Below are 20,998 nucleotides of genomic sequence, written 5' to 3'. Positions count from 1 at the left end.
TACAGGTGCATGAATGAATGTTTGTGTAAGGGTTATGTGGACCAAACCATGGAAACCTTCTATCATCTTTCTCTTTGCCCTGTGCATGTTGTAACTAGATTTATTCTATTTGCAAAAGCATGTTTAACATTTACTGTATGTTCTGTCCTTCATGCGTGATTTTGTAATTTTATTAGATTTTTAGGGTGTCTTAGTCAGGAACAACGGGTGACATTTGGCTCATTTACAGCTGTTGATCGAAAGGTGTTGTCCAGGAGTAGTAATACATTAAATGAAATACCCTAACTAAAACTAAGGTACACCTGAGGTTTACTTTATGAAAAGGGGGGGAAAAATCCATTTCTTTATTCACCATCTGGTTGAATGTGTTTGCCTCAGTAGATCTTCCGTGGCAACAGGGAAAAGGAGATCCCAGTCCGGAACATCTTCCCAGCTCCGGTGGTCGCCCGATACATTCGAATCAACCCTCGCTCTTGGTTTACCAGCGGCAGTATCTGTATGAGAGTGGAGATCCTTGGCTGTCCTATGCCAGGTGACGGGTTTGTATGGACAAAGCAGACACATGAATAATTCCTGCCAATGGAAATATCAGATTGATGATAAAGGATTTGGGCCTTGTTCAGACAGACTTTTAGTTCCATGTTTGCCTTGGATGGCCAAGAGATGACTATGAACACTAGAGGGCTTTTGCCACTGGAACATAAACACATGATTTATGTTTTGAGGCATTTGCTCAAACAGTGCTTTTCATGGGAGGAGAATCTATGATTATCAGTGTGATAACTTTGTTGAGTTGTAAACTCATATCTTGTATTATAAACCACTGTGCCATGCTTTGGCATATGATAAGTCACATCTGTAACTCAAATTGGACAGTACTTTAGTATCGCCCCCACGATTGCTGCCCCAGCACATCATTTTTTTAGCGCTGGGCTGTGACTTAGATCTGAAATTTTACTTTGCTTCATGGGACAGTTCACCCTAAACACCAACCTGCCCCACTGCTACTATCATTACTGGTATGGAGCCATGCAGATAGTTTTGGTTTTATGTGCTGAGGTTTTGAGACGAATTTCACTGGAACATTTTATACTGAAAAAATAGTTCAGATGGAAACTTTGCAAAGCGAGATTATCCACAGTAACTGGGACATTGTTTCTGGAAAGACAGGTTTCTATTAAGTTATTAATGTGTAACTGTTAAGCGCTGGGAGCACAACAAATTGAATTAAATTTCACTTCCTTTGGTGTTGGGGTGGCGGGAGAAACCTCAAAGGCAGATATCTCAAAACCTTGGCACAAAATACCAAAACTTTCTAAATGGCTAGCTACCAGAGAAAATATGTTTCTTAATTTGGCTGAACTGAACCTAAACTGGAGCAAAGAGAACAGGTGCTCAGCATTTATAACCATTACACACCTGACGTGACTAATCATTCCTTTCCTTTGGTATGATTGCATATTAAAGTATATCTAATCCACCTCCTTTAATCTCTCAATATTAATAACTATATGTTTTTTTGATTCCCCATAGATCCAAACAATTATTACCACAGACGCAATGAAGTCATAACAACAGATGACTTGGACTTCAGACACCACAGCTACAAAGAAATGAGGCAGGTGAGTCACAGTGAACAGAAAACAACAGATATCCGCCTACTTACAGAGGCGCAGCTCTTATTTCTTATTCAGTAAAGACACCAGAGCATGGAGCAATAAAACATCTTGTGTAACTGTGAGCCAATACCAGACAAGTTGTGTCCTTTGCAAGAACAAAGTGTGCAACAAATGAACGAAGTGCTGCAAGCCACATGAAAATGCATTAAGCATCTCCTGGGTTGTGTCATTACTTATTCATATAGTTGTCATGAACAGTAGCCTGTTTGTACTGAGAAGGAAGACAGCTGTATTTGTCACTGCTTACACTGTGACTAAGCGGCTGTGAAGGTACAAGTGCTGTGAATTGTAATCGTCTGTAAAGTAGCATCTCCCCTGTGCCAAACAGTCGACTACAGGTGTCCTAAACTGCTGTTATGACCCACAATGAGACTTAGTCCAATTAATGCTCAGAACGTATGGCTCATTGTAAAACAGCAGCATTTTTTTCTGGTGTGACAGCCTGAAACGCTTCTCCAGGAATATCAAAGTGAATTAGTTTGACTGTTTTTTCTTTTCTTTCTTTCTGTACCTTTGGGGCTAACGTGTGTCACGCAGGGTGTCCAGACTCAATAGGCCTTCACAAAGGAGTGAGGGACTATTTTTAAAACTCAGCTTCTAAAGCCTTTTCACTCTTGACATTTCTTTTCTCCGTGCAGGTACCTCGTACCGTATCTCCCCCATGTAGTTTAAATCATGCTGTGCCAGAACCTCAAAGTGAAAAAAGCCCATTGTAGCTTCTCAAATAAAGTACATGGCCCATAAGAGGAGTGAAAAAGATATCGCCAATAATGCTTAAGGACCGACCTCTTCTTTGATTACAACCGATTGTAATGTAGTAGCCCTGGGAACACTGATATTGTCAGAGCATGGACAATTGAAAGACAAGTAGGAAAGATAGAACCTTTTCCACATTATTCAAAGAAGGAGGTTGACCTTGCCATTACCTTGGGTGTCTTTAATGATAACATTACCGTAAGTAGAAAGTTACTATAAGCAGATTTAAAACACAGTCTGTCGCAGTCAGTTTTATGTTTCTATAAGGAAAAATAAACAGTGTTAACAAGTTGAAGGGGCAGGTACTGTGTATAAAAAGACTGCTCTACATTGATCCTGGTCAATTCAGTCCAGGTATATTTATCTAGGGAATGTGGTGCTTTATTAAATTTCACTGCCAACTTGTAATCCTTTGTTTTATGAACAAAACCAGATGTGTATTTAATGATTTATTTGGTTTGAAAAGTCAAGATTCAACCCAGACTTAATTAAAACCCCATCACTCCCGACTGGTTAATGACCTCTACAGCAGCTGGAAGAACATAGATTTTAACATCAATGCAGTTGCTTTACTTAACGGCTTGTTAGTCTTTTCCTGCTGCACTTCTTCTTCGTGTCTCCACTCATTCCCATATGTGTAAATGACAGCTGTTGCTATTTTAATCAGCTCCTCTACAAGCTTATCTTCACAATTGAACTGCAGTCATGGTAACCCCCCACCCACTGGGTAGAATGATATTAAATAGGGTCTGTGACAATTTCTAATAACATGGAGGAATGTGACGTAGGGTTCGATCAGACTTGATTGTTAGTAACCAAAACAACACACTGTCGTCAGATTCTGATTGGTGAATGGAAAATTCAGCTAATCTGCTTTATCAGGAGTGTACGGGTGTGGTTTTAAAAAATCTGACTGACAGTGGTCTGGAAAAAGACAATCAACCCCAAACAATCATTTACGGAATACCCCGAAGATCACAGTTGGGATTTTTTTCTCAATTACTTTTCCACTCGCTCACAATATTTTGGGAAATTCCCCCAATCCACAGGAACAGCTAGTGTGTCGGTCCACTCCAGTTACAATAACCTGCCATAATAACCTGCTTGGCTGCATTTGTGGTTGAATCTGTGATGCTATGAATATGGCTACAGTAGCTGTGCTCTGGCTACTCTTTACAGCATTAGCCAGTTAGCCATCCTAAACCATATGGGGTTTGAACCTGTGGCACTTCTATCAGATATGACAGCTGTTTTACCAATACACCACAGGAGTTCAGGAAACAGTAGCTTTAATACAACACTCAGCAGGCACAACTATGTCACACACAACCCCTGCATGTAGTTAGTGTTACACCATTATAAACTATTGTGTCACAGTCATAATCATAACAACCAAGGCATCCACAGCCACAGCTACAGCTATAATCATAGCGACAGCAACGGCCTTAGCTGTCATCCCATGTCTATAATCATAATCACAGCTTGTCTATCTAAATCAGCCTCAGCAGCAATTGGTGAGAGAGCTACAGGTAAACTAGCTCCGTAAGCATCTTTAGCTGCAATGATACAGACGTATGCCTGAGCATCAGGACCAGCTGAGGGTGCACCCGTGCAGTGGTCACAATCAGCAGCCGTCTACTATATAATACAAAATACTATAATCAGCCTTTCTCTGTGGATCGGACAAAACTAAATGCGAGGGAAAGCAAAAGTTACTACGAGGGAACACAACAGGGAAAAAAAATCCCACCATCAGCCATGAGAGCTTTTTTGTCGTCACATTTTCAATAAAATATTGCTAAATTATTAACAGAGATGTGTGACATCACTGTTTTCCAAGTGAGTCCATTCTTCAAACTAGTAAAAGAAGCACAGAAAAAACAAAAAAATACAGAAAATCCATTGTGAAATAACAAAAAACTGTTTGAATTTTGGCAGGAGATGTTGTGTTCTTCATCTGTGAAGCAACTAGTAACTAAAGCTTCCAAAAATGTAGTAAGGTAAAATGTACCATAACTTCCTTTTTAGAGTAATCTTAAAACATTGTGGAGTAGAAGTTGCAAAACATGTATCTTAGCTGTTAATCTAAAATTGTGCTTGTTGGGGTTTTAGTAAATGTACTTTTTCTTATTTTCTATATCTGCAAATCTGAGTTGTACGTTGTGAATTGACTACTAGTCGTCAGATCCTCGTCAACTTTCCTTTCCTTTCCTTTCCTGTTGCTTTTATCTTTTAACCATCTTCAAAATTTGGTTGTCTTTTCAACATAGATGAGCCTAGCACATAGCATATCTAAGCACAGAAAAGTAGAAAGTTGACCAAGGTTACAAAAGTGGCGGGATTTAAGATAGGGTCAGATCTGCAGGAGATTAATTTCAGGTAGTTTAGGTAGAATTTTATATGTAGTTTATATGAGTTGATGCTTCAGTATTTGCCTTCCACAGCTCATGAAGGTGGTTAATGAAATGTGCCCCAACGTCACCCGGATCTATAACATAGGAAAGAGCCACAGTGGCCTCAAGCTGTATGCCATAGAGATTTCTGACAACCCAGGAGAGCATGAAGTTGGTAAGTATATTTAAAGTGCTTCAATGCAACAAGACGTGATTGTTCAATTTAATGTACAATAATAACAGCATCAGAGACATCACACTGTGTTCCTCAGAGTGTTTTTCTCAGTATGACTGTGATTGCATATTTAATCTCCCTCTATCTTTCCCCCATCGCTCCCTTCGTGCGAACCTGTTGACCAGGTGAACCGGAGTTTCGTTACACAGCAGGTTCCCATGGTAACGAGGTGCTGGGACGAGAGCTGCTCCTCCTGCTGATGCAGTTCATGTGTCTGGAGTATCTGTCTGGCAACCAGCGGATACGTCACTTGGTGGAAGAGACCAGGATCCATCTATTGCCATCTGTCAACCCCGATGGGTACGAGAAAGCCTTTGAAGTGGTAGGTCTGCAAGACGGCCATTAGTGACCTCATATCTCACACTCTGGTGAAAACAGCACCATATCTGCTTGGCAGGACCTCTCCTGATAAGAGCACATGTGGTGCAGGTGCATGCCAGAAAATTGGTTTGAAAGATCTGGTGTAATATATAAAATGAACAATGTATGTGTTATATGAGTGAACATAAGTGGATATGGGCTGCCTGTTCAGCTGTAAGATACCACTAAAACACATGTTGAGTATAGTCTTAAATCAGCTGCAGGCCTGCAAGATTAAAGGCATTAAAGGTGATGATATTAATGAAACACAAATAGATAAAGACAAGTAAGGGAGGTCAAAAGCAAGTTTGACAGTGCTTGGCTTATGTACAGTCAATGATATCATGTCATTTGGTGACCTCATGTGTGAGAGCACTATATACTGTGAAGCTTTCCGTGTCAGCCTGTATTTAAATTTACATATACATGCACAGTTAAAAGAGATGAACCCATTCAACCTGTGAGAGTCCTGTAAGAGGGCAGCAGACAGGCAGTTTTTTTCAAAGGCTTTTTAAAGGATGAAGACAACAGTGTTACCGGGCAATGTGAAGTACCCATTTCTCTACATTTTCTTCATATTGTGTTTCTTTTTCTTCTCCTTCTACCCAGGGTTCAGAGCTTAGCGGCTGGTCTCTAGGTCGATGGAGCAATGATGGAATTGACATTCACCACAACTTCCCTGATCTCAACTCCATACTGTGGGAGGCGGAGGCCAAGAAGTGGATCCCTCGTAAAATGTTCAACCACCATGTGCCCATCCCAGAGTGGTACCAGTCCAAAAATGCCTCGGTGAGTCTGATTGACTCTGTTAGATTGACTCTGTATTTTGAACTAATTTCAATTTCATGTATAAATATCAACATCTTATGTGGAACATGTGGAAGGCGTAAATGTTATGACTGTACATGCAATTATTAAAAGGTAAAGTTTCTGCAGTTAAACAGTCTTAAATGAGTGGAGATGGGAGGTACTGGGTGCTGTGACGCTGATGGCTGATGGTACAAATGAGCCTCCGAATCGCTTTGAGGCTTGGGGCTGCATCAGCCTGTGGCTGAAAATGCTCCTCAGATGCTCAGTATATAGAGGATGAGAGGGGTTATCCAGAAAGGCTTTCAGCTTCCCTCTCATCCACTTCACAGTCACTGCCTCCACACTGTCCAGATCCATCCCCACCACCGAACTGGCTAGCTTGCTCAGTTTTTTGGCACCACAAGTTCTCATGTCACCTCCCCAGCACACCACAGCAAAGAAGATGACACTGGCCACTACCGACTGGTAGAACATCCATAGCAGCCTAGTGCACACATTAAAAGACCTGAGCCTGAAAGAACAACCTGCTCTGCCCTTTCCTGTAGAGGGTCTCAGTGTTGTCCATCCAGTCCAGTTTATTGTTAAGCTGCACCCCCAGGAACTTGTAGGTGTCCACCATCTCTACCCTGTCCCCTCTTATCGCAACTGGGGAGGGGGGCCTCTTGTTGCCACCACCAGCCCTTTGGTTTTCCCTCTTTTGTACTGTAAGTGGTTGTTGTGAGACCATCCAATGAAGTTCTCGATCAGGTCTTTGTACTCCTCAAACTCCTCAATTTGTACCTAAATCTCCAGGCTGCATCTTTTGAGAGATTTAAACACTAACATTGTATTTTAATTGATTTAGAATAAATTAAAATGTTGTGCTGTATGTAACTTTAAAGTCACAGCTTTTATTGTTTAAAATATGAAGTAACAGCATCAAATTTGATCTATTATGTGACTGCCATTCATTTTATAATGACTTCACTTACAGGTAACAAATTATGACTGCATCCTAGTTCTGCACCTCCTGCCGTTTAACAAACAAATCCCACAGTAAAGACCATCCTTCTCTTGAAAAGGGCAAAACAGACATGTGAGCATGTCAGTGTTGTCTATTTTGGGAGAAGCGGACGCGTTTGCTATTTGTGACGAAGAGGCTGTGAACTAAAATATACCCAGTGATCTATTTAAAGCTCATCCTCACGAGTGTTTTGACGTTACCGAGAACCTCAAGTGAGTCACACAGAGCCTTCCAAAATAGCTGCTACAGCTGCAGAGCCGGGATCCCCATCTGTGCTCAGGAAGCTGTGAAAAATGTCCTCACTTGCCTCACTGACCGGCCCAACCGGTGCGTCGAGATAGGAGTGCTGGTTTAATTATATGAGCCCAAACAGCAGGGGCAATTTCATCAATATCCTGATTGTAACATGCAAATACAAGCCACTGGATGCTAGCTGCCTTCTGCCTCTTGATGAAATGTGTTCACTTTTCAGAATAAATATTAGTGGAATTAGTTTACAGCATGGGAGTGTGTGAACAGCCTTTTTGATAGCTTTATCACTCCCTCTTGAGAGCACATTGCAGTGAAATTGTTTTCAGCATGAGGGAGTTAATTTAGGAACAGTACTGAGATGATTGCACAAATTACATTATCCTCGCCTCTCCTGTGTCCCTGCTTTAGGTTGCCGTGGAGACACGGGCTCTGATAGCATGGATGGAGAAGATGCCCTTTGTGCTGGGCGGTAACCTCCAGGGAGGGGAGCTGGTGGTGACCTTCCCGTACGACAAAACTCGCTCCCTAGGGGTGACCAGGGAGCAGACCTCCACCCCAGATGACCACGTCTTCCGCTGGCTGGCCTTTTCTTACGCGTCCACCCACCGTCTGATGACTGATGCAAACCAAAGGGTCTGCCACACAGAAGATTTTGCCAAGGAGGATGGCACCATCAACGGAGCATCATGGCACACTGCGGCTGGCAGTTAGTGTCCATAGCTACTGGGGTGTTTTCTCACTGATCCTAACACTGTGTTATGCAGGATTTCTCTGTTTAGCTCTGAGCCTTTGAGCTGTAGCTTTGTTTAGCACCCATGAGCACATCTGCATATTCAGTACCGAACCCCTTTGGCTGTTTCAAAGCTTGTAGGTTTTAGCTTGAAGCGTCATGTAAGAATTCATAGGCAGACAAACAAAGAAAGGCAAAAGTGAGAGTGATTCAAATCCATTTCGCTCTTAATTATCACCATAAAGTCTGGCCAATAACTGGACAAAATGTTGACCTAAGTTGATGCTGGCTGACAAATATGTTTCTCTTTCTTGGCAGGTATGAATGATTTCAGCTATTTGCACACCAACTGCTTTGAGTTGTCAATGTATGTGGGTTGTGACAAATTCCCTCATGAGAGCGAACTGCCTGAGGAGTGGGAGAACAATCGCGAGTCTCTTCTTGTCTTCATGGAGCAGGTACAGAGGCAAAGCAGCCCCCGCAACTCACACATACACACAACAAATACACGCAAACAGGCACATAAAAACAATCTTTTTATTATTTTGGAGTTATTTTAGGAATATGGTAGTCCATATTTGACTATTAATTTGTTCATATTATTCGTCTCACTAAAGAATATACTGAAAAGTGCTGTATCAATACCATACAAGTTGATCACATACTGTACTGAAGAGAATTTTAATGGTCAAACTCCTAAATGGATGTAAAACTGATTAAATTTGATCACTGTATCCTCTGAAAAACACAGCAAACAACAAGGTTCTTTAAATAATTAAGACTGAACCTAAGCCTCATCCCGAAACTGAGACAATCTAACCTCACAGACATTAAAACTAATGGTGCATTCAGGTGCTTCTCATTTAGCCTACTTGTAAATGTTTGTCCTCACAGTGCAGACAACTTGTGAATATCAGTGGAAAACTCTGGCACGTTTCATGATTCATATGTTGTGATGTTTTACTTTGACACATGATGGGCAATTGGCAAAATATGTTCCTTCTCAATAGTAAATGTGTCATCTGGCTGATAACTGGAAACAAGAAAATATTCCTTTAATTTTTATATTTTTTTACTGGCCAATATAAGTGTGTGTGAGTGTCTTTACCAAGTATTTTTGACAATGTAAAAAAAAAAAAAAGAATTCCAGGCTTTATTAGTTGATGAGGTTAACCTCAATGTTTCATTAAGTAACCAGCGCGCAGTGAATTATACACTATAGACGGTTCTAAAGGCCGCATTCTAAACTGCGCTTTGAGGAGACTTGGAAATGTGAAGAGCTTGTCAGCCTGTTATGTTGTATTCTCTCTAGTGATGTGGGCTTCAGAGGATACAGCCCCATGTTGGGATACAGCTTGTATTTAAATATTGAGGCTGGGTGAAGAGGAAAGATATGAAGAAATGCTTAACTTAAACTGAAGATCATAAACTGAAGATCATAAATTATACATCATACCATTACATAATGCAATATATGTCTTGTTAAATTATGAAGTAGATGTTGATGGGGTAAACTTGAGTCAGGATTCACACTTACATACATGGGTCATGCTTGTCAAATGCAGGTGCATCGTGGGATCAAAGGTGTGGTGAGGGATGTGCAAGGTCGCGGAATAGCTAATGCAATCATCTCCGTGGAGGGCATCAACCATGATATCCGTACAGGTACAATATTGCATTTCACCTGATTCTTATGTATAATTTCAGCTGTCAGTGTTTCATATGAGCGAGCAACTAAGAACAAACATGCTCACTTCAAACATTTGTTCAGTGTCTGTTTGTCGTTGTCTGTTTTGCAGCATGCAGATATTTATTGTTGGCTTCATCTCTGAAATTTTGTGAGTAAGCTTAGATTTTGCAATCAAAGCGGCAGACTGACTGACTCGGCCATCAGAAATGAGTCACTCTTACAGTAAGTTAGTATTTTAGTGTAAGATGGAGGGGAAAAGCATAAACAAAAGCAGCTGATGTATTTTAACACAGTCTGACTCAATTCACAGTCAAAGCCACTGTCTTCGAGGCCCTCTGCTCTGAATTTGACTATTGATTGTGAGTCCTCAAGGCAATCTCTGCTGATGCCTAAAAAATGCAGCCTTCAAAGCCGAAGTAGTTTTGTACTTAGAGCGTGAAATCGAATGTCCAAAGGACATTAGCCATTATTACTCCTGGAACTAAATATAAGTCACCGCTTCCTCTTAAAAAACCTTGCTGTTCTCAGTTGCAGTTGAAGATTGTACCTTTTCAGCTGCTTTGAATTTGCTTTGGAGCTGTATTCAAAACCAGACATTTGCAAGGCAGTAGTTCATCCATCAGGATGAATCAACTGTAGTCACTGAGAAGACAGGGCAGACAGTCTGGACTGAGAATTCATTACCTCATTAGCATTTTATATTGAAGCATTTCAGGAAACAATTAGATTCCTTTCTGCCATCTGAATATGAGTAATGTGAGCACAGATGTCCATGTGTAACTGTTCAGATCAACTATGGATCAGCAGCAGAGACAGACCTGCCGTCATATTTCATTTGTCTCCATGGTCGTTCAGACGTGTCAGGTGGGTGTGTGTGGATGAGCGGAAGGAAGCGACACTGTCGTTTTTTGGGAGTGAGTCAACGGCTTAAAATATTTCCACAAGCGTCCTCGTGTTCCCAGGTCATGTGAAGGCAGCGCTCAGCAGGGACAGACCAAGAAAACACAGCATGACAAAGCAGAGCTATTTTTAAACGTCTAAACAGGAATAAAGAACACCTCCCTTCCCAAAAGTAGAACACAAACAACTTTCCAACTTTCATTTTAGTCTTTAGATGGAGACTTTTGTGATGCTTGCTTTCTGCTTAGTGGGCTGTTTGAATTTAGCTTTCTAGGACAAGATTTGCATATTGCTGCTGTAGCACAAGTGTGACTGCTACGCTTGTTGTGACTTCGCTTAATGTTTACATGATCCCTTACAGGTAAAACCCTCATGGATACAGCATCCATAGTAAAACATTTCACCTGAGAGAAAAGTGGGGATTGCACTCTTTTTTCTTTTGCCAACAGTAATTTGATACATTTTCTCTACTAATTAGATGTAAAGGGTCCACCTATTGTACACATGAAGATTAGTTTACGATTCCCATGAAGTACTACTGAAAACAGTTCTATAATTGAAGTATCTCAGTTTTGGATTGGAGACTTCAGATCGGAGACTGGGCCAACCCTAGGATTTTGGCAGCCCCAAAAACAATTTTGGGGGCCAAAAATAACATAACTGAATGAACACACACACACACACACACACACACACACACACACACACACACACACACACACACTATTTACACAGACTATTGTGGTTATGCTCAGTTTAATTTGTTCAAAATCAGATTCAACAAACAATCAGAAATCTTTAGCCTGTGTTCTTTTTTCCATCTCCATCTTCTTGAAATATTATTTTAGCCTAAAAGGAACCAAGTAACGTTTGTGTAAAAATATAATGTATCTCAATTTAAGAATCAATCACCAAACTGAATCAAACAAGAGAGTCTATTACAAATGTCATGCTTAATTATTATTTTAGAAGAAACTAAATAGTTAAGTAGGCCATGTTAGAAACAAAATACTGTAACTTAGCAAATACGAAGCTATAGTTCCTTATTTTTCAGAATAGGCTAAACCTATTAAGGTCAAACTAGAGAGGTAACATTAAGCAAGCAACACCCCAGCACAACAGTCCAAGAAATGTTTTTTTTTTGTGTGCGTGTGTGTGTGTGTTTTCAGCTGCTGATGGTGATTACTGGCGCTTGCTGAACCCCGGAGAGTACAGAGTGACAGCCAGGGCTGAGGGTTACAGCCTCACCAGTAAGAAGTGCGAGGTGGGCTACGAGATGGGCGCCACTAGGTGTGACTTCATTATTGGCCGTACCAACCTGTCACGAATCAAAGAAATAATGGAAAAATTCAACAAGCAGCCCATCAGATTGCCCGTCAGGCAGCTCCAAGCTCGCAGATCCAGAGAGAGACGTCAGGGAACATAGTGATTGTACGAGGAAGAAGGAGGAGGAATTAAAAACAAACATCTGCTCTGATCAGACTGGGGTGAACTCCAATCTGGGGTTTGGACCTCTGTCAGATTCCTCCAGAGTGCTTTGAGTGGAATTAGTGTTTGAAGATTGAAAATGTGGATTAATTTAAACGGGATGCTTTATTTGGTTTTCATTTGTTTGGTTTTGTTTCATCCCCAGGCATAAGCTCTCTCTGTGCTCACTGTTGTCATCTCAACTTCTCTTGATATCCAATATAAGCGTTTAAGTATTTCATTCTGTCAGAGGCTACGTTTATGACCCCTATTTTTTGACTTATAATCTATCATCATTCCTTGTGACATCAGCTAGAAATAGTGATATTGCAAATAACAGAATGTAATCACAGTAGAACTTATTTTTTTAAATAAAAGAAAACTGAAATATAAGTTACAGATGAGGAATCTGTCTTATCATCTAATTTTAGCCACTGTGAGGAATGGCCATGACTGTCATTATGTACATACTTATTAACTTATGTAACACAGTTATGTAAACCATTACAAAAGCTTTATTACCTGCACTTGTACAATTTTTGGTCCTTTAAAAAACTTGTGGACTCAGTGACCTTTTGTGTGTCATTGATAAGTTTTTTATTCACTTTGCTTTTGGCAAGTTATTAAATAAAGACTGTTTGCACAAAGTGAAATTGTTTAATTGTTTTTGAGGAAGTGTGTGGATTTATTGACATTAAGCACCCTGGAAATAAGTTTAATTTACATAGCACCTTTTTGTACAGGTTAATGCAGTTCAAAGGTGTAGGTAACACTTCATTGTATCGGTACCAGTCATTTTATGATACCACTTTATTTTATGGTTCCGTAATTTTCGAATAATTTTCAAGTGGTTCCCTGAAATTCATTATGTAATTTGGTACTAATTACAAAGAGTAGTAGAAGTAGAAGTAGAAGTATTACATTTTTACACTTCCAATTGATTTATTCCAATTAATTAAGCAACCTAGAAAGTCTTTTAAGCAGGAGAGTCAGTTAAGTGTATTTGTTTTACTTTAATTTTTGAAGTAGTAACCCAGTTACATCATAAATATGCCAATTAGAGCATGATGTCATCTAGCAACCTTTTCATTGAAAATTGTTGGCAACACTGCTTTTAGTCTTGTTCGTTTATGCAGCGTAATAAACATTAGTTGGCCACAGTATTCATCCAGTCAACTGCTTGCTAGTTTCTCAATTTATACAAGACTAAAAATCTAAAAAAGCAGCGTGTCTCCATCTAACCTGAGTGCATACTTCTATGTTGAATGTCTACCTTTGCAATAAACCAAAGGGTTTGGACAGGTTACAATTTTGACCTAATGGTGGCACTAAACTAAAATAGTAAAATTTTTTGGGGGGGATTTTTCAATATCAAGGTAAACCATCCAATAGTTTAGATATTTCACTCAACATAAGAAAAATGCAACCTCATAATGGCACTTATTTTTGAGGAACTAAATCCAGTGGCTGTAAGATCTAAAACACGGTATTCTTTGGATGTTCTGCCATTTGTGTTTACTGGATTTAAACCTGTAAACACCACACTGTCTGTATGACTTACATATACATTCCCTCTGTTTCACATTCAAAATCACTGACTATGTTATAGAGCTACAGAAAGCACTGTAATATTAACAAGCTCTGATATGTCTTATACTCTCCACTGCTCTGAGATGATGACAGGTGTGTGAGCCTCTGTTCAATAACTTTTGGAGGAGGAGATAAGAGGTTGAGGTCTTCCTCTAATTGCATGTTGGCCAGAGAGGAGGAAGGCTGGTGTTGTTGTCAAAAGAAGTCAGGGATCTGTAAAAGCCCCAGCAGAGCTCTGATAATTAGAGCCTTTCCTTCGCGTCCCTCCCAAGATACGATCTCACTACTGCAGAAATCAAATGAGATGATGCTTAAAATTAACCACAGTGATTACAACTAAGTTATGGGAATGAAATGGAGTTTCCCATTAGGGACGTTCAATCAAGCAGGAGTGAATGTAAAATCAGAGTTAATTATAATCATACAAATAACCAGCAGCATCTTAGTAAATAACTCTCGACTGCCAATGAATCAATTTACAGCCATCAATTCCTGATCCTTCAAAATATGTTTTGCATCTCATTTGAAAGGTTCTCAGAGCCTGAAATCTCCTTCTTTTAAATGCTACACCAATGTAGACTTGAGTTCCAGGGGGGCTGGGAGAATTGAGCATACAAAACAAACAGAAAAGCCAGCTCGGCTCTGTTTAGAAAGCTGTAGAGGTAAAGGTTCTCGCTCTTAGATTTTGGGCACTTTCCACAGAAGCCATTTCAATATTGCTGGTGACATCTATCATTTTCCTGCAGTGTAGAGAAGAGATGTGGTCAGCAATTTATGCTTGAAGTACTACATGTAAGAGGTTTGACAATTCAAAAAAGGTCTGATACAAATAAAAGCCAGTAAATTACCTTTAATAACTGACCTTTGATTGCCCAGAAACAGTTTCTCTTTTCAGTAAAACAAATCAAACAGGTTTGACCGTTAAACCGTGGTGATGTTCATTAAAAATAAGAACTTGTAAAGACAAAATGAGGTTCAAACCTCTCCCATATGGACTGCACACAACCCCTGTGAGTTAAATTGGGTGTGGATCGCGGTGGGACGCGGGGGGGGGGTTGTACAGTGTGCAGGATGTGCAGTGTAGCCGCTGTGGCCTGCAGCTGTGATACCGTGCAGATGTGTGGGAAGACACAGGCACCAGCTGACCTTGCCAGCAGTTGAAAGGCCAGTGCTTCTTCAGAAGTCGATCCAGCCTTTGAAGTGCGAGAGTGCCTGCCTGGATATCACAGGAGTGAGTCGCCATGCAGCGTTGGTAAACCAGCTCTTAACCTCTGCTGCTCCGGAGCCTCTGAGACAGATTAGACTCTCCGCTGGCTCGATGGACATCAAAGACGACAACCAGATCATCAGAGAGAGGGATGGTTGAAAAGTTTTTCTGGAAAGTCCTTTTTGGATTAATTTACTAAATTTTGACATATACAGCGTTCAGTTTTGCTCTATTATGAGCAAAAGACAGTAGTATTTTGTTTAGCAGTTAAACCCAATGGAAATTCAAGTTCCTGGTCTTTGGCCATACTTACCACTGGAAATAATAACACAGTGCTTATTTTATGTTGCACTGAAAGTAATTGCCGATCTGGGAATTAGTCAACAAGTGTTATGGAGCTGAAGAAATATGAGCAGTAAGATGACTGGACAGGATTTAAGGAAACCTCTAGGTTATAAAACTTTTCTGGAGAAGAAAATAAAGAGAAACAGTTGAATTATTAGCCAAACGGTTATAACCATCCATTACAGTTAACCATGGATGTATTACAGAGAACTGGATACAGCGATGGAGGCGGCGTTACATTCATTTTTTTGAAAGTTGCTCAGGGGCAAGTGAAGCCATAAAAATAAAAATGACTTCCAGGTATGAAATAAAATGTACTAATGATGTTGTCAATACACAGTTTGGCCACTATGTCAAATAGGATTCAAAGCCCAGTGCACTTCCTGGGGAAATGCAGTTTACAGACTTTCACCTGCTGTATTTACTAACTCGGATTTACTTGGATTTAGGTTCAAATAAGGTGGTTTAGATAAACTGGCTTGTTTATAACCTGTCTGATCATCTGACTGCTCATCTTTCTTGTTCTGTCAAAATAGATTGTAGCAATGTTGCTGTATTCCCAGATACAATTTTATCATAAACAATAGAAATGATGGCCAAAACTACAGCCATGCTAGCATTTCTGTAAGGCTGTACTGCACAGCGGTGCTCTGAAGTAAATGTCATCATGCTAACACACGTACAGTGACAAAGCTAACATGTCACCATGATATTTAGCGGGTGTGATTTTACCATGTTATTACCACATTTCCAAATAAAAGTCACTCAAGATGCAAATGCTAAATGTCTAAATATCAATATTTGCATGTTAAAAATCACCAAACACAAACCATAAGGCATGTGAACATGGCACAGATCAGTAGAGTATGCACCTAATGAATGAGTTAAACTCTAGTGTTGCTGTGTGGGAGACTGCCAGGAAGCCAAGAGGTAACTACCCAGAGAGCCACTCCTTTTAAACTGTGGTAGCCCTAGATGTTACATGTTTAGGTAATGAGCAAACCAACTCAACCCAATAGCAGCCTACTAAAGAGAGGAAGAGCAGAGCACACAGGACACACACTGTGGATGGAGTCATCATACACTGCTGCTCCAAGCAGGAGCTGGGGATTTAGAGACACCTGATAGTGCTACTACATGGAAGACTTTGTGGCATAGCATAATAATTAATTACAAATGCACATGGCTTCACAATCCTCTAAATGTGTTATTTTTGTATTTCTATTTTTCTTAAAGTAATAGGGGTAGAGAGAGTGGGGATGACACACAGCAAAGGGCCGCAGGTCGGATTCGAATCCTGGTCCGCTGCAGCAAGGACTTAGCCTCGGTACATGGGTTGCCAGCTCTACCGACTGAGCTAACCGGACGCCCCAAAATGTGTTATTTTAATAAATGTTTAATCTGCATGTAAACCATGCAGGCTTTGTACAAAATTTTAGATGACATATAGTCAAATTGTTTAGGATTATGCGTATGCATATGTGTGTGTGTCATCTATGTTTTGGCAACCAAATATAGAAAACCATAAAGGATGTCAAATACATTCATTTTCACACCTATCCAAATGTGTTACAGGCCTTGCACACTCACGCAGGTGTTCACACTTGTTGTAGCTGATTAGCCCTCTGCTCAGGTCGAATTTATGCTGAAAATCACATGAAGCCACCAAACCATAATTACTAATAAGAATGATATGATAAAGAAACAAAACTAACAGGAGAGTGAGAGAGATTTCAGGAAAGTACATTCTGGCTTTAAACATTTGTTGGAGGAGGTGAAACTTGAGCAAAAAGTTAAAAGTGTTACAATGGCATGGTCCACAGTGATAAATATAGATACTGATCAAATTAATTTTGCTTCAATACCTCATGGTTTAGTTGTTTTAGAACTTGCTTGAAGGCCCTGCACACTCACAAAGTTATTTTGATTTGTTTTTGTCCCTAATTACAATAATTTTCGTGACATTAGCAAACTTTCATTTATCTTTTTCACAGCACGGCTTGTCATAAAACAAACAACGAAGGCACTGGTGCAGCTAATAACATTATTAATTGATTAATTAACCCCTAACCCTAACCCTTTTCCATTTAGTGTTCCAGTATGCACAATATCAGGACCCTGGAACTTAAACCTTACCGCGCCATTTTCTTCCATGACATGTTAAAATGTCACTACGTCTTTACAATTCAGTGCACCATATTTGCTGTCCACCATTTTATTTGTGTGCACTCTTTGCTGTAATTTAATCCATTATAGGCTATTAGAGTCCTCATAAACATTCCACCATAAAAGGATAAAAGAACTGTCCATGGCATGTGCACAAATTCTGCGAACAATCCCACAATGCAAAGTGTTGCATTTTTTACATACACAAAAATGTGTCTCTACAGCTGTCAGTCAACGACGGCGTTTGGCGAACGTGAGCTGTTTATGTATGTTTTGTTTTCAGGGAAGTAAGCACCAAGTCGGATATATCGGAGCTTTAGGAAAAATACAAGTTTTGAGGTCATTGTTATGACTTGGAAGTTGACGTGAACGTAAAAGTCGGAAACTCATCCAATAACAGCCCAGAATAATAATAAAGTTGCAAGCTGGAGGCAGGGCAATGTTAATCAAGCACAGTCTGCACACTCCCACACAAGCCTGAGAAAAGGTCTTATCAACAACTTTCCCCTAAGTTTCATCAAAATATGTTGTTCATTTAGACTTCCTTGCAAAAAACCAAACAAAAGCAAACACATAAATCACCTCAGTGGAAGTTAAGTAATGACACTTCGGAGCAGGAGCCACACATATGTCATAACTGCACAGCACCAATGTGCGTAACACATTTTCTAGCACACACAACAAACAGAAAGCATATGGTGACATAAGGCAGAGAAGCAAGAGTACAAGCAGAATAATAAGCACCGCATGCCTTTTGTTTGTTGATATACGAAGCAGATGCTGCATTCTCCATCACAATTTTCACAAATTCACCTACATGTCATTCAGATGTGGAGGCAAATGCCAAAGTGAAGTTTGTTGAGGTTTTTTGGAGTCTGGATGAAACACAAAGCAGCATTCATCATCAAGTCTTTTGTGCATTTTGATATTTTTGTGGTTTGCAGCAGAAACAATATCCAACAAACAACTGGGCTTTTCATACCTTCTATTTATTTGTTTCTTGAGGTTTTCCAAGTACCTGTCAAAAGAGATGTTAATTTTTTTTTTTTTACCAGTGACTGGATAAATGTGTCATTTTACATTCACACGTTTAAAAAAGAAGAAACTACACCGCATCACTATACTAAAATACTTGAAAGCATGAGTATAGCTTTACACAGATTTAAGATATGCTGTTTCGGTGACTAATGGGCAACAGATTCAGACCTTCCGAGCTTTGAAGTTAACCTCTTTTGTTCCCTGGACCCAAGTCAAAGGTTTAAGAGGAGAAAAACAACAAACATTCCTTTGTTTAACAGAACGAGGTGTCCACTTTTCACTTTGAGTTGTGGTTTATTTCCCACTCGGGGGGGTCAGTTGACTGAGTGGTTTGAGGCCAACTATAAGGCAGTGTGTTACGGTCACTGCTGCCCACCTAAAGATAATCACCGGCTCCTGGGGTGTGAATCAGTGTGCAGGATCTCAGTCATTTACAGCCCAGACCATCTCAGTCAGCCGCTGATGTTGTTTCATTACCACCTGCGCTGTGGTGTGAACAGAAAATTTGCTTCCCACTGACTCAGACTGATTGCAGGTGGAAACAGTAAGAATTGCTACAGATACAGAAGTCATATCCCTCTCGTCAGACCCTCCATTTTTCTTTCCCTGCCCCACACTGATTCGTTCCTCAAATCCAAAGTGGATTAAAGAAGTGATTATGGCAAGATGGTTGCAGGGCAGGTGATTACTTCCCACAACAACTTTTTCTGAATGGTTAAACCTACTACAAGGAGTTTTTTAACTGGTTATGAAACAGTCTAAAGTTCTATACTAATCTCTCTATATGACCTAACAAACAAGGCCATCAGCGAGAAGATTGGCTATTTCCATACAGTTATTCTTAATGCCTGCCATCGGGTCGGATTTGGTTGGATTCCCCTTGAAATAAATGAAACGAGGCAGTGGAAACACTACAAATTCTGTCCACAGGGGGCGCCAGAATCAACACAAAATGAAAGTTCCTTGCTGCTGCAAGTTATTTTTTACCGTGGTGTTATTTTATCTTTTTTCTACCATAAACAAACGTCCCGAACAGACCAAAACCAAAAATAAATTTAAATCCCAATAACAAGTGTTGTCTGTGTCAGAGTGATATAGCTCATATCTCTGTGCCAAATCACATAAAACAAAAAGCCAATGTGAGAAAAAACACAGCTTTGCTAGTTTGAGGAATAGAGAGAAAAAAAGGGAAACTGACCGTGCTCATTATGATTTCATCATAACATTTGGGTGTAAAAGATTTGGTAAGCAAAAAATATAAATAATTAAAGCTTTCAACAACAACATATTCCATTTTCTTTAGCCAACAGACTGGACAGGCATATGTTCGCAAAAGAAGAAGCTTGTATGCATTCCTTTTGTACTACACAAGCCTATAGACATATGTATTAATTATTGCCTGAACCTGAGCGTTCACACACACACAATACCTTGATAAATCAAGGCTGATTGGTCTGCCATCATGCTTCTCCAGTCTTCACCCATCCAAGTGGATCAGTGACCCAACACCTTCAGCCAGCAGCCAGACATCACTTATGCGGACACCAATACACATTTGATCCAATAACCAGGTCAAGGGCTGAAACTGAGATGCATCCAGATTCAACCAGCTTAGTCTGGATGTTGAAAAAAAGTGACTCCAGGATAGGCAGGCCCATGTAGCAATAACATTGCCTCACAATCTCTTCACAGCTGCATAGCGAGCCACCTGACCTGACCCGCGTCCAAGATCACGTCTCGTGTACTAGGATCAAAGTCTCGTTCACTTGGTCCAGAGAACGACTGTGAAGAGCCATTTACCTTCCAGAGGGACAGAAAACGTCTGGAACTAGTGTTTGGATTTTGTTTAAATAAATAATTAAAAACTAATAATGAATGCTGGGTGAACAGAGGCTAGCTTTGAGAGTGTGGAAGCTGTGTTTCTGTGGGGTTGTGTTAAAGTTTTTTGTCTAAAAAAAGAAAAAAAAAACAGCTTTTCTGGAGAGTTTGAGCAACCTATTTTTATCACAACAGTACCAGACCACTTTGGTAAAGTATACAATTTATTTTTAATAATCAGGTTCAATATCTGAAACAGTCATCTTCCTCATTTTCGCTGACATTACAATACCAATCGCAATCAAAACCAAATATTCTCATCTTATCAACAACAGATGGAAACAGCAGTCATCATCATCACCATCACCATCACCTGTCATCACACCACCACCGTCATCAACTATTTGTCATCTTAGCCATCTTTAGCAGCAGCAGCAGCAGCATCGAGCCAATGGTTTAATAAATTAGGAGGTACATAACAAAACATTTCAGGCAGTCAAGTCAGTCACCATAACAAAATGAGGTATATTACACTCAGTTCATTGTCAGCTACCAACAA

The 20,998-nt window shown here is 40.1% G+C and overlaps 1 protein-coding gene across 1 annotated transcript in view; it reads left to right on the top strand.

The window, feature by feature from the left end:
* The window catches only part of cpxm2 (carboxypeptidase X (M14 family), member 2), a 31,445-nt gene extending 18,517 nt beyond the window's left edge, over positions 1-12,928 (top strand). The window contains exons 6-14 of the mRNA XM_051417667.1: positions 382-532; positions 1,534-1,622; positions 4,880-5,003; positions 5,189-5,385; positions 6,033-6,212; positions 7,897-8,194; positions 8,537-8,676; positions 9,784-9,883; positions 11,978-12,928. Coding sequence (XP_051273627.1) covers positions 382-532; positions 1,534-1,622; positions 4,880-5,003; positions 5,189-5,385; positions 6,033-6,212; positions 7,897-8,194; positions 8,537-8,676; positions 9,784-9,883; positions 11,978-12,234 — 1,536 coding nt within the window. The 3' untranslated portion in view covers positions 12,235-12,928. The remainder of the gene's footprint in view (positions 1-381; positions 533-1,533; positions 1,623-4,879; positions 5,004-5,188; positions 5,386-6,032; positions 6,213-7,896; positions 8,195-8,536; positions 8,677-9,783; positions 9,884-11,977) is intronic.
* The last annotated feature ends 8,070 nt before the right edge of the window (positions 12,929-20,998 follow it).

Source organism: Dicentrarchus labrax, unplaced genomic scaffold, assembly GCF_905237075.1.
Source record: "Dicentrarchus labrax unplaced genomic scaffold, dlabrax2021, whole genome shotgun sequence".
NCBI classification, from domain to species: domain Eukaryota; kingdom Metazoa; phylum Chordata; class Actinopteri; family Moronidae; genus Dicentrarchus; species Dicentrarchus labrax.
The sequence above is the reverse complement of the archived record's forward strand: the minus strand, read 5'-3'. Positions and strand labels throughout refer to the sequence as shown.